At 44.9% G+C, this 14,295-nt stretch overlaps 1 protein-coding gene across 5 annotated transcripts in view; it reads left to right on the top strand.

Moving 5' to 3' along the window:
* Positions 1-309: 309 nt before the first annotated feature.
* LOC309364413 (uncharacterized protein) overlaps positions 310-14,295 on the top strand; it is a 40,253-nt gene continuing 26,267 nt past the window's right edge. The window contains exons 1-3 of one of the 5 annotated variants that reach the window (XM_081901644.1): positions 310-680; positions 8,083-9,814; positions 9,983-12,866. In XM_081901644.1, the coding sequence (XP_081757770.1) occupies positions 8,097-9,814; positions 9,983-10,367 (2,103 nt within the window). In that variant the 5' untranslated portion in view covers positions 310-680; positions 8,083-8,096 and the 3' untranslated portion in view covers positions 10,368-12,866. Of the gene's footprint in view, positions 681-5,870; positions 5,943-8,082; positions 12,867-14,295 lie in introns of those variants that run through there. The other 4 variants (XM_081901643.1, XM_081901639.1, XM_081901642.1 and 1 more) reach the window with 4 other exon arrangements.

The following is a 14,295-nucleotide window of genomic DNA, read 5'->3' as shown; positions in this document are numbered from 1 at the left end:
ACGGCAGAGATGGTGGAGTCGGTTGCAAACCTCTCAGGGTCCCTCGGCCTCCCGGGAGCAGAAATGCCAGCCTTGGGGAGAGTTGAGACAATCCAGAAGACTTTGGGCAATTAGTGAAACGTTTTAGGATATCTCCCCCTCGCTTTACCAGCTCCTGGGAAATATCTCAGTGAAACTGTCTGTTTCACCTGCTGCTTTGCCTAGCTCAGTTGGAAACCTTCGGCCAGGGCCACCGCCTGGAACTGGTCTGCACTCCGCATTCCCTCACCCAGTTCTCCATCTTCTGGGGGGAGAACAGCCAGGAATTGCTCCAGGATCACTAAATCCAAGATCTAAGCCTCGGTGCGTCCCTCCAGCTTCAGCCACTGAGGGCAAAGATGGTGGACTCTTGGGGTCCCTCGGCCTCCCGGGAGCAGAAATGCCAGCATTGTACGTCTAAGCTGAGGGTCTCTTCTGCACCTGCGTTGATCTGCGTGTTTCTTTCCCAGAATCCCGCACTGCGTTCAGCCTGGATGGTCCAACAAGCACTAGCCTCTCTTCCTTCTTCAGAGCCAAAGGAGTCATGTTTCTCCACGGAGGCTGAACCAGCTCCTCCCGTTTCTGCCAGTTTCTGTCTCAAGGTGGAGATTCTCCTCATCTGAGGGGCCGCCAGGTCCTGCAAAGCCAAGAGCAAATTATTGGTGAGTAAATGGTTGCACTGTTGGGCAGGAGATTTTCCCTGAGCAACTGTGGATGAGCCCATCTCGCCACCAGGCTAGAGAGTGCGGAGATTTGAAGATGGACTACAAACCTGAGGGAGCCTCCTTTATTTAATTAATTTTTATTAATTGAATTTACAGGTGAAACTCGAAAAATTAGAATATCATGGGACAGATCATTTATTTCAGTAATTCAACTTAAAAGGTGAAACTAATATATTAGACTCATGACATGCAAAGTGAGATACGTCAAGCCTTTATTTGTTATAATTGTGATGATTACGGCTGATGCAAACCCGAAATTAACAATCTCACCTGTATATACTGCCCTGCACAGAGAGTTACAGCTCCGAGAGTGAAGAAGAAGAAGAGGGAGGGGGTGGAGGAGAAGAAAGAAGAAGAAGAAGAAGACGGAGAAGGAGGAGGGGGGGAGGAGGAGAAGGAAGAAGAAGAAGAAGTAGAAGAAGGATGTTATTATTTATACCCTGCCCATCTGGCTGGGTTTCTAGCATATATAAAACATAATAAAACATTGGCTTTTACCCTGACCCTCGATGTCATGCCCTCCCCTCCCAGAGAGACGATGCCCCTGTGACTCAGGACAGTGCTTGTATAACAGAGACATTCGTGTTAGCCTGATTTCCCCACTACTTCATAAGTACCCAGGACGCGCAGGGCAATTCTATGCCTCCCTGCTGCTCTCAGGTACCCATCCTGCTATGACTTGCAATGTTGCTAGATTCTGCACAGCAGCGCTCAAAATTTGCCAGGGGATGACCTGTGCCACAAATGAACATATCAGAGTGCTCTGTAAATTGATAGTTAGAAGTCTTTCATATATCAACCTTTTATGCTCTTCCACACACACCCAATGCTCCTATCCCTTCTTTTAGATTAATTTAAAGGTAAAGGGACCCCTGACCATTAGGTCCAGTTGTGGCCGACTCTGGGGTTGCGGCGCTCATCTCGCTTTATTGGCCGAGGGAGCTGGCATACAGCTTCCAGGTCATGTGGCCAGCATGACTAAGCCGCTTCTGGCGAACCAGAGCAGCGCACGGAAACGCCGTTTACCTTCCCGCAGGAGCGGTACCTATTTATCTACTTGCACTTTGACGTGCTTGCTTTTTTTTTTTTTTTTTAATAATATTTATTAAAATTTTCAGAAATACAGAAAGAAAAGATTAAAGTACATTCGAAGCCTTATTTTCATATACCCACTTTCCGGGACTCCCTCCTTCCCCCACCCCTACCATATTCCCCTGTCATATTGTTGGTTCCACAAGCTCTCACTTCAAATTAAACCTTAGTTTGTTTAAACCATTAGTCAAATTTAGATTTAAATTTATGCAATCCTCATCAATACACTTAATAAAAGAGAAAAGTTCTCTCCACAGGGCCCGCCCCCTTTCCGTTCCACAATTTCCCTTTTTTTGATGATAAAGACACCCCACACAATAGAAATATAAGAAAATAAGAAGTAAAGAAATATAGTAGATAAACAAAAAAGCCAATCCAGAAAATAGTTGACAAGCCTTTGGATTCTATTTCTCCCCCCCCCCCCCGTCCCCGGCCTAGTTTCCCCCTGACCACCAATCCTTGCCGTCTGCCTGGAATTCTTAAAATCCATAAGTCACATTTTTCCCCCAACTCCCCGCCGGCTCCCTCTTTTTATAAGTATTTTTAAAATTATTTTGAAACCATTCAACTTCAAATCTTTCAATAAAGCTCCCCCTATCGTTCCCTCCAAGCTATAGTCCAGTTTCCTCTTGTTCCGCCGCCAAAACGTTCTAATTCAGAAGTTTAGTAAGTCTGCAGGAGTTATTATTATTCAGGAACAAAAACCTGCGTTCAGTCCCTTCCCCTCTTCAACAGAAAATTCTATTGTCTCCTTTAGCTGAGCACCCTGTAGACACAATATTGTTTCCGTTTTGCAGCTTTCCCAGAAGATAACCAGTCCTGTAAAATTCCGATGGTATTTTTCCACTTACGACCTTCTTTGTAATGTCCCGAAACTCCTCTAGGGGTGTTGTTGTAACTTTGTTTTCTCTAATCCAAAAGTCCGATTATTATCCATGTTTTCGCCATTTTGTATCCAAGTTTTAACAGATTGTAACAAATTGTAGCAAAATTAACCAGCAAAGTCCTCGTATTAAAGTCCTCTTTGAGTTTCCGACTTTGACAGCTACTTTGACAGCTGTCAAAATCTCCTTCACTTTTCACCAGGCTCTCTCCTCAATCACCCCGGTTCCCAGGGGGGGGGTTTACGTTTTCCTTCTCCCTCCATTCTTCCTCCAGCACAGTTCTTGTAGTTTCCCATCGTGGAATTCTTAATTTTTATCAGCAATCCAATTCTTTTTGGACCTTGGTTTTCCAGTCCTTGTTTTGGAAGGTTTACAGTAGGGGGGAGGACTGACTTCCTTTTTGGATCCCCCCCCGCTCGTGCCAAATCCGAAAAAATTTCTTTTTTTTTTCTCCTTTTAAACCCGGTTTCCAAATTACTCACGGGTTGTTGTTAAAATCCGAATTCTCAATGGAAGAAGTCAGCGCTCTCCGCCGGATGGCATGCGGCTTCGCTCGGCAGGGATAGCGGTGGACTCAAAGCACCACGCTTCTCCCCGGCACCCGATCCGTAGCCTTTAAAAAGGCTCCTTCACGAGTCGGGAGGGCGCTAGCGGTGCCAGCCGAGTCTCCATGTCCACGGCCTCCGTGGCTGTGGTTTTTAAGGGTCCCCGCATCGCCGGTGCGGTAGGACCCAGCCCCTGCCGAACAGGCTCCCTCCGGAGCTCGGAGGGAGTCCGCCATTCGGCGATGGCGCCAACCCGGAAGTCTCCCACTTTGACGTGCTTTCGAACCACTATGGACCGAGCAACGGGAGCTCACCCCGTCGCAGGGATTCGAGCCGCCGACCTTCTGATCGGCAAGTCCTAGGCTCTGTGGTTTAACCCATTTTAGCTTCCTTTAAATTCTTATAGACTTTTATATTCACCTTTTCATACCTTTTAGCTTTCCAAAACACTTTTCAAATTTTAAATGACTGTATCCCACCCTTTTATGCTGGTCTAGGACAGTAAGAAAAAAATTGTATTGTAAGAAAACACCAAACATTAAAAACTTCCTGATACAGGGCTGAGACTTCCCAGGGAATGCTGGGAACTTTAGCTCTGTGAGGGGAAATATATCTCCTAACTCTGCTTAACGAACTACGCTTCCCAGGATCCCCGGCGGGGGACAATGACGGCAGATTTGTTTAAAATGGTTCGATACTGCTTTAAATGTATAGTTCTGATGGGGCGTTTTCAGGTCTACAGGCTGACCTCGTGCATACAACAGAATCCACCCTAATTTGTATACTTCGTCTTTTTCTATTTCCTTATCCTGCGTCCCCTGCTCTGAGTAACACCTTGCCACTATTCTGTGATGTTTTTGTAAGGCCTAATAAAGTTATTGTTCAACTAAGTTGGCAGGGTTTCAGGTTGGGGTGGCGAAGCTTTGCTTTTCCGGGAGGAATATATTTGGCACAATTTATTTGGCTTCTGAAGTCACTGCTATGCCATGAGGACTGGGAACCGTCCTGCCACCAAACATCTGCCTCAGGGTATCTTTCTATGACATCTGGAAACCAACAACTCAGCTGGTGAGCGAAGGGAGAAGTCACCAGGTTGTGAAGATTGTGGAGCATCTTTGGTGGCAGCCCTGTGTCAGGAAGAGCATTTAAGGCAGCCCACTACAGAGTCGACACACACCAACCTCTGGAACAGGCAGCCCCACCTGCAGTGGGTCACCCCCTTTGAGAGCGGTCAGTTGTTCCGTCTTCTCCAGGCTCAGCTTCAGCAAACAGCAAAATCAAGCCAATGTGTACCTGCTGAGGCTGACACTCAGGGAACCAGGCGGTGGGCCTTCTTGGTGGTGACGCCCGCCCTGTGGAACATCCTCCCATCAGGTGTCAAGGAAATAAACAACTATCTGACTTGTACCAGACATCCGAAGGCAGCCCTGTTTAGGGAAGCTTATAATGTTTAATAGGTTATTGTATTTTAAGATTCTGTTGGAAGCCGCCCAGAGTGGCTGGGGAAACCCAGCCAGATGGGTGGGGTATAAATAATAAATGATGATGATGATGATGATGATGCTTCTGTTGGGAACCGCCCAGAGTGGCTGGGGAAATCCCGCCAGATGGGAGGGGTATAAATTATTATTACTCGGGAGGAAGCTCCTTTCAGCCAGGCTCCTCTTTGCTTTTCTAGCTCTGTCTGCTTCCTCACCCACCCTCTTCAAATGGGCAGAAGCAGCAAGGAGAGGGAGCCTATGTGGTGGACGTGTAAAAAACTAAAGGGCTTCTGGGAAATGATACACAATGAACTTTTAAAAATCATTAAAATTACCTTTGTTAAAAAAAACCAGAGGCTTTTTTACTAGGAGTAATAGGAGAAATGCCAAGGAAGCAAGAGACTGTTTATTTATGCGACTACAGGGGCCAGATGCTACTAGCCCAGATGTGGAAAGAAGGAAAGGTCCCAAAGAAAGAAGAATGGGAAACTCAAGATGATGGAGTCTGCCGAAACGGCTAAACTAACCGTGAAGATCAGTTCACCTGGCGTGCTCTGGTCCAGGGGGTCACGAAGGGTCGGACACGACTAAACGACTAAACAACAACAACCACCGTCCAGATCAGGCACCAAAATGAGAAGAAATTCGGTCTAGAATGGGAAAGTTTTATGGATTATTTTAGAGAACACTGTCAAAACGTCAAAACATTAGCAAGTTTGGTGTAACATTTATGAACTAAGAATAGAATTAGGAGGGGGGAAATAAGTTGAAATTAATTGTAGAAATGTAATTATATGCAAGGAGAATAAAGGGGGGGAATGGAAACCAGGGGGGCTAGGGGGAAAGCCATTTATTGCAAATTTGGATTGGATATGTAGGCACCAAAAGGAAAAATGTTATTTTGAAAATTGAAAATAAAATATATATATATATTTAAAAATAGTTTAGAAAACGTTTTGGGCGCCCGTGCAGCTGATCCAGCGGGGCTTTCCGGAGGCGAGACCAGCGCCTCTCCTGCTCTTTGCCCGGAGAATCCCAGAGGCTCCTGCCGCTCGGCTCCGAAACGGTTAAGAGCAGCGGCGACAGAGAGCTGAGATTCCTAGAGCGGAGGAAAAAAGGCTGTCCGCTTCCTGTCCCGCTTGGGGAGGAAGATGCCGAACATGGCGGCGGCTGTCTTTCCACGCGGAGGCGCTGGATGTGCGTCCTATTGTTATATATTATAATTGGGGGGGGGAGTGGGGGGCTGCTGGAGGGAGCTGTGGGGAGGGATTAAAAAAAAACCCTGTTAGGCAAACCGTTTCAATGTAATTTTTTTTTCTGCGTCTCCTTTTTCTAGTCGTCAGTTTATCCAGATTTTCACATTTTTAAAGATCTCTTGAAAATTGGTTAGCATTTTGGTGCAGATCTCGCCTAATGCTCACGCTTTTGTAAAGGGTATTTCCCCAAATATTTACATTTACCATAATTAATGCATTCTGTGTATAATTCCGCTAAAATAATGCATTTATAGGGCTTTCCCCCTTTGTATGGGGGTAGGAAATATTTTCCCAATGGAAGGGCAGATCTTTCTCCTGCTCTCCTCCCTGCAGGCCAACTTGGGCAGGTGGGGGACCTTCCTTGGGCTCCCCATAGATAGGGCTTGGGGTCAAGGCAAACCCTTAAGCATTGGGAAACCTTCTGCTGGGGCTCCCCCTGTAACTTGTAATCATTTTTATCCGGCCTGATTTTATTATAATTTATTAAATCGTATACCTGAGGCCTTATACAGACAGGCTAATGCTACTACTAGTACTAGTACTATTACTACTACTACTACCCCTGAGCACCCTCTCCCACCAGTGTCTTGCCTAGGTAATGGACTGGATGAAAGCCAACAAATTGAAGCTCAATCCAGATAAGAGTGAGGCTCAGTTAGTGGGTGGTTCCCTAGAGCAGATGGCTGGAAGGTCTTGATGGGGTTACACTTCCTCTGAAGGAGCAGGTTCATAGCTTGGGGGTAATCCTGGATCCGTTGCTTGAGGCTCAGATGGCCTGGAGTGCCTTTCATCACCTTTGGCTGGTAGCCCAGCTACACCCCTATCTGGACAAGGATAGCCTATCTACCATTGTCTATGCTCTGGGAACTTCAAGGTTAGATATAGATATGCGTTATACGTAGGGCTGCCTCTGAAGATAGTTTGGAAACTTCAGCTAGTGCAGAATTCAGCGGCCAGGCTGCTCACTGGAGTAAGACGGTTTGAGCATATTTCCCCCTTCCTGGTCCGACTGCACTGGCTACCAGTTAGTTTCCGGGCTCAATTCAAGGTGCTGGTTTTGACCTATAAAGCCTTACATGGCTCAGGATCACAATACTTCAAGGGCTGCTTCTTTCCATATGAACCTAGCCAGATCCTGAGGTCCTCCTTCGTGGGCCTTCTCCTCAAGTGGTCTGGAGGGTGGCAACACGAGAACAGGGTCTTCTCTGCAGTGGCTCCCTGTCTGTGGAATGCTCTCCCCAGGGAAGTTCACCTGGCGCCTTCCTTATACTCCCCATGATTCAGAGCATTCCTCTCAAAGCTTCTCCTTTTTTATGTCCATGGAGCTTTCATGGCATAATACTGGAGTGGGTTGCCAGTTTCTTCTCCAGGTGGATCACATTTAGTCTAAACTCTCGGCTGACCTGTCTGTCTTAGGTGGCCCTGCATGGCATAGGTCATAGCCGAGTTATTCAAGCCCCTTCGCTACGACAAGGCAGTGATGCATGAAGGGGTATACACCTTTAGGTGCCATGCAAACATGTTCCTTTTTAACCAGGTTTTTGCTTGATATGCTTGACATCCTATAGTCTTTTTCAAACGTGGCTCTTTTTTGGGGGGTGTTATTGGGTTGGGTTTTATTCTGATTATATATGATGTGATCTTTTCTGTGAACCATGCTGAGTCCTTCGGGTGTAGGGCAGTATATAAACTCAATAAATAATAATACCATATTAATGCAATACTAATACTTTCATTATTTGTACCCCACGGATCTGACTGGGTTGCCCCAGCCACTCTAGCTGGTTTCTAACAAATATAAAAGCATAACAAAACATTTAAAACTTCCCTCTACATAGCTGCCTCCAGTTGTCTTCTAAAAGGTGTATAGTTGTTTGTTTCCTAGACATCTGACGGAATAGCTTTCCCCAGGGTGGGCACCACTACCAAGAAGCCCCTCTACCTCGTTCCCTGTAAGTTCCCTTCTCACAGTGAAGGAACTGCCACAAGGCCCTGGGACATGGATCTTGGTGTCCTGACTGAATGATTAGGGTGAAGACATTCCTTTAACATTTCATCAGTTTGCCTTTTTATTCCATCAGGAGTTGTTGAAGGGATGCTGGCAGAAGGGGAACAATCAGAAGTGTCACCAAAAGGATCCAAAGAACAAAGGAATATGAGGGTTCAAGATGGAGGCAGCAGGCGAGAGGGGAGACGAAAGCAGAAGCCGGCGGGTGACTTTGGTACGTTTCAGGATGTTGAAAATCAAATTCACAGAGAGGAGAAAAAGCATGAATGCAGCGTGTGTGGAAAGAGTTTTGGTCGTCGCTCAACTCTTACTATACATCAAAGAGTACACACAGGGGAGAAACCGTATACATGTTTAGAGTGTGGAAAGAGCTTCAGTCACAGTACTGCCCTTATCTTGCATCGAAGAACTCATACAGGAGAGAAACCATATATATGTTCCGAGTGTGGAAAGAGCTTCAGTGAACGTGGCCATCTTACTAGGCATCAAAGAACTCATACAGGGGACAAACCATATATATGTTCCGAGTGTGGAAAGAGCTTCAGTGAACGTGGCCATCTTACTAGGCATCAAAGAACTCATACAGGGGAGAAACCGTATAAATGCTTGGAGTGTGGAAAGAGCTACAGTCACTGTGGTGCCCTTACCTTGCATCAAAGAACTCATACAGGAGAGAAACCGTATACATGTTCAGAGTGTGGAAAGAGCTTCAGTCGATGTGGCCATCTTACCTTGCATCAAAGATCTCATACAGGGGAGAAACCGTATACATGTTTAGAGTGTGGAAGGAGCTTCCGTCGATGTGACCAGCTTACTTCGCATCAAAGAACTCATGCAGGAGAGAAACCGTATACATGTTCAGAGTGTGGAAAGAGCTTCAGTCAGATTAGCAACCTTAAGTTGCATCAAAGAACTCATACAGGGGAGAAACCGTATACATGTTTAGAGTGTGGAAGGAGCTTCCGTCGATGTGACCAGCTTACCTCGCATCAAAGAACTCATACAGGAGAGAAACCGTATACATGTTCAGAGTGTGGAAAGAGCTTCAGTCAGATTAGCAACCTTAAGTTGCATCAAAGAACTCATACAGGGGAGAAACCGTATAAATGCTTGGAGTGTGGAAAGAGCTACAGTCACTGTGGTGCCCTTACCTTGCATCAAAGATCTCATACAGGGGAAAAACTTTATACGTGTTCAGAGTGTGGAAAGAGTTTCAGTCACATTGGTGCCCTTACCTCACATCAAAGATCTCATACAGGGGAAAAACCGTATACATGTTCAGAGTGTGGAAAGAGTTTCAGTCACATTGGTGCCCTTACTTCACATCAAAGATCTCATACAGGGGAAAAACCGTATACATGTTCGGAGTGTGGAAGGAGCTTCAGTAAGAGTAGCTCACTTAAGTCGCATCAAAGAACTCATACAGGGGAGAAACCGCATACGTGTTTGGAGTGTGGAATGCGCTTCGCTCGCAGCAATGCGCTTACTAGACATCAACAAACTCATCGAGGCAGCAAACCTTGTAAATGCTGGGAATGTGGCAAGAGCTTCAGTCGCATTGACTACCTTTCCTCACATGAAAGAATTCATATAGGGGAGAAACAATATACATGTTTGGAGTGTGGAAAGAGCTTCAGTCGCATTGACTACCTTTCCTCGCATCAAAGATTGCACACAGGAGAGAAACCTTATAAATGTTTGGAGTGTAGGAAGAGCTTCAGTCGTGGTAGCCAACTCAGGTTGCATCAAAGAATTCATACAGGAGAGAAACCGTATACATGTTCAGAGTGTGGAAGGAGCTTCAGGTGCAGTAGCTCCCTTATGTTGCATCAACGAACTCATACAGGAGAGAAACCGTATACATGTTTGGAGTGTGAAAGGAGCTTCAGTCGCAGTAGCTCCCTTAAGTCGCATCAAAGAACTCATACAGGAGAGAAACCGTATACATGTTCAGAGTGTGGAAAGAGCTTCAGTCACCATAGCGCCTTTAAGCCGCATCAAAGAACTCATACAGGAGAGAAACCGTATACATGTTCGGAGTGTGGAAAAAGCTTCAGTCACCATAGCGCCTTTAAGTTGCATCAAAGAACTCATACAGGAGAGAAACCGTATACATGTTCGGAGTGTGGAAAAAGCTTCAGTCGTAGTAGCTCCCTTAAGTCGCATCAAAGAATTCATACAGGAGAGAAACCGTATACATGTTCAGAGTGTGGAAAGAGCTTCAGTCACCATAGTGCCTTTAAGTTGCATCAAAGAATTCATACAGGAGAGAAACCGTATACATGTTTGGAGTGTGGAAAAAGCTTCAGTCGTAGTGGTAACCTTACTAGCCACCAAAGAACTCATAGAAACTCATAGAACTCTTAGAAATGTTTGGCGTATGGAAAGAACTTCAGTGACAGGGACTCCCTTCCTAAACAGTAAAGAACTTGTACAAGGGAAACATCTTAGAAAGGGTTGGCGTGTGGGAAGATCTTTAATCATATGAAATAACTCCTACAGAGAGTAAACCAATGATCGTGTTCTGGTCCCCCCAGGACAGCCATTATTGGAGTGGAAGAACTTTCTGACAGTAAGAGCTGTTTTGACAATGGAACAGTCTCCCTCGGGAGGTGGCGGGCTCTCCTTCCTTGGAGGTTTTTAAGCAGAGGTGGGATGGGCTTCTGCTATGGATGCCTTAGCCGTTATTACTTCATTGCTGGGGTTGGACTAGATGACCCATGGGGTCCCTTATAACTACAGTTCTATGATTCTATATACATCATCTGCTAGACAGCTGTTGTCACAAGCTTGGCAAATCCGGAGATATACTTGATCATCAGATAATGCCAATATTATTCACTTGGACTGTGCTGTTTGAATCCATGTACAAGTCTAGGTGCCCATTCTATAGTTTTGCTTTTCATATTCTAATTTTCATTTGCTGTTATATGTAGCGCTTCCAAAGCAAGGAAGGATTGGACTCTGATTAATAAAATACACACGAGGCTTGACCAGCAAGACTTTGGGAGGGGTGCGTATAATAATTCTCTCCTCCTCCCCCCCTTGGCCCAGGTCGTTTTATTCACAAAAGAACTTTTTACACAGTGTTTGCAAGAACCGATCAGATTTCCTCTGAGCATTTCTAAAAATGCCACGTGGGATAAAGGAAGGAAGGGTAGTATTCACCATCTCTTTGTGAACTCTCTTCCTGAACTCTCTTCCTGGCCCTAAGATCTATCTAAAGATTAACAAACTACATCAAAGTAACCTATTAACTTTATGGCCTAGGATGCCTGGTGCAGCAACCGGCAACTGGTCTGTGTCCTAGAATGCTTATACGTGCTTGTCAGACATAGAGAAATGGCAGTAGAGAAAAATGGCGTGGATGTAGAGGCTTGTGGGATTTGATCAGAAATTATTGTCAATGAATCAAACCCAGTCAGCGCAGTGTTTTCATCGCGGACACAATGGCTTGATGCATATTTTATAATTCCTCATAGTAATCCCTTCTGATCCCTACAGTTATAGCTGCTATCTCTGTTTCATGTGCATCATAAAATGAAACAGAAAAAGCTTTACGAAAATAAAATCTTTATGAACTTTTTTAAAAAACCCTCATGAGTCCCACCTACACTGGAAAAAAAATGTGGGATCTGCTCACATCCCTCATGGTTAGCTTACAGCAATGCACCATACACACAGATATCGTAGAAGGTTGGGTCACAGGCTGTAGCTGGTGCAGAACGCAATAGCCAGGTGGCTTGTGTGAGCAAGGTAAAAAAGGTAAAGGATCCCTGGACAGTTAAGTCCAGTCAAGGGCGACTGTGGGGTTGCAGCGCTCATCTTGCTTTCAGGCAGAGGGTGCTGGCGTTTGTCCACAGACAGCTTTCTGGGTCATATGGCCAGCAGGACTAAACCGCTTCTGGCGCAATGGAACACCGTGACGGAAACCAGAACTCACGAAAACACTGTTTGCCTTCCTGCCACAGTGGTACCTATTTACCTAATTGCACCGGCGTGCTTTCGAACTACTAGGTTGGCAGGAGCTGGGGCAGAGCAGCAGGAGCTCACTCCGTCGCACAGATTCAAACCGCCAACCTTGCCATCAGCAAGCCCAAGAGGCTCAGTGGTTTAGACCACAGTGCCATCCACGTCAGGCTTGTGGGAGGAAACTACTGCCAGCATAGAACACCTTGCTAGTGGGATTTGCACTTGCTACCAATCTGCTACTGGGCTGAGTTCAAGGAGTTTGTACTCACATGCAAGTCCCTGTTCTGCTCAGTCCCAGATATACAACAGAGATTCTCCTGCAAGTTCCAAAGATCTCCAAAGCACACACCCAGAATGGGGCTTTTAGTGTCACTGTCTGTGTTCTGTGGAATGGCATCCCTTTCGGGGGAGGGGTAGGGAATTGGGACATTTTCCACCTTTTCCAGCTGGATAAATAGATTTTAATAATGGGTGTCCACTTGTTACGGTTTTAGTCTTATTTTTATTTGTTGCCTTGGTGTATATAACTGCTTTTTTAAACATTTTTTATATAAATTGCCTTGAGACGGTGGTTTAGAAGGCAATCAATTATTTTTTAAAAATATTTTTAAAATACTTTTACGTTTATACATTTCACTAATTTTACAATCATTTTGACATTTCAAGGTTTGACTTCCTTCCCCCTCTTTCTGCGCTTCCTTAAATTTATCTTTAATATCTTCTGCATATCCAAATTAACTTAATTTGCTCATTTATTCATCTTCTTTAAATATATGCTGGTATGAAACTGCAGGTTATTACAATAATCCTACCAATGTTTTTATCTGTTTACAATTTATCTGTAAATATTCAATAAACCATTTCCATTCTTTTATTTTAAAAAAATGTTATCTTGATTTCTTATTCTTCTGGTAAGTTTCGCCATGGGCAATCATATTTAAGGCAATCCTGTGGATTTTTGTTAAATGGGAAAACGGTAGATAAACAGAAGCAGAGCTATAGAAATAGATATACGGAAGATATACACAAATAGATAAATCTCGCTGGACCAAAAGAATAAGACTTGTGATGCTGACACACAGTCGTTAAACCCGTTGAGTATTGCCAGTTAATTTACTTGCATTTCTGAAGATATATTATCATCAAGCAGAGTAAAAGGGAACCTTACCGAGAGAGGACATGATCCTGCAAATCTCCTTCATAATTTGGCTGTTCAGGGCTCTCTGGTCAGGACCCAGCAAAGCCCATTCCTCTTCAGTGAAACTGAGTCCTGAGAGAGAGAGAAGGCAGGTGGGGAAAATGCTTCCTTGCAAATATCAAAATAGACCGGCCTACAAGCAAAATCCCAGAGCCTTGTTAAGGGGAAGTGAATGGGCATTACCCTCAGGATTAATATACATTGGTACCTTGGTTCTCAAACTTAATCCATTCCGGATGTCTGTTCCCAAACCAAAGCATTCCAAAACCAAGGCGCGCTTTCCCATAGAAAGTAATGCAAAATGGATTAATCCGTCCCAGATTTCTGAAAACAACCTCTAAAACAGCAATTGAACATGAATTTTACCATCTAACGAGACCATTAATCCATAAAATGAAAGCAATAAACAATGCACTGCAATCACACGATCAATCAGTCGGTAGCTGAACTGGGTTCCACACAGTCACAAAAACAAAACAAAAAGAGCCACAAAAACAAAAATGAAAATTAAATAGCAAACACAGACAGACCTCAGCGTAACACTCACAATTGAATCAAGGCACTCAAAACGGAGGCACATTCGGCTTCCCCAAAAAGTTTGCAAACTGGAACACTTACTTCCGGGTTTGCAGTGTTTGGGTTCCAAGTTGTTGGAGTACCAAGGCGTTTGAGAACCAAGGTACCACTGTAGAGGCTGGAGAAGCTTTTTTTTCCCACCTGGGAGCCTCTTTCCATTCAAGACAATATTTGGGGCGGATCCAGAGGAAAAATTTTCTACCTCCATCCAAGGAAACAACAGGCAAGATCAAGGGCCAGAGAGAGGCTTGGAGGGCCGCAGTTAGTGCCCCTGACTATGATGCCTGAGGTTCCCCGCTCCTGATTCAAATCTTCATGAGTGGCGTTGACAGCCTTCCTAGTGGGTAGCAAGATAGCGGTACTGGCAGGGTCCCCGGGCCTGATTCCCTCTACCTGATTTGGTGACCCAAGGAGAGATGGCTGAGTACAAATCGTCAGCACGGTTTCATCACCTGCGAGAGACAAAGAGGTCAGGAATGTTGGAAGGTCAACAGCAGGGATCATGCAGTTTATCAGCTAAGGGTTAAATCTGGTAGTGTT

Source organism: Podarcis melisellensis (assembly GCF_964234715.1).
Source record: "Podarcis melisellensis genome assembly, chromosome: 2".
Classification (NCBI taxonomy): Eukaryota; Metazoa; Chordata; class Lepidosauria; order Squamata; family Lacertidae; genus Podarcis; species Podarcis melisellensis.
This window is presented reverse-complemented; position numbering and strand designations above follow the sequence as displayed.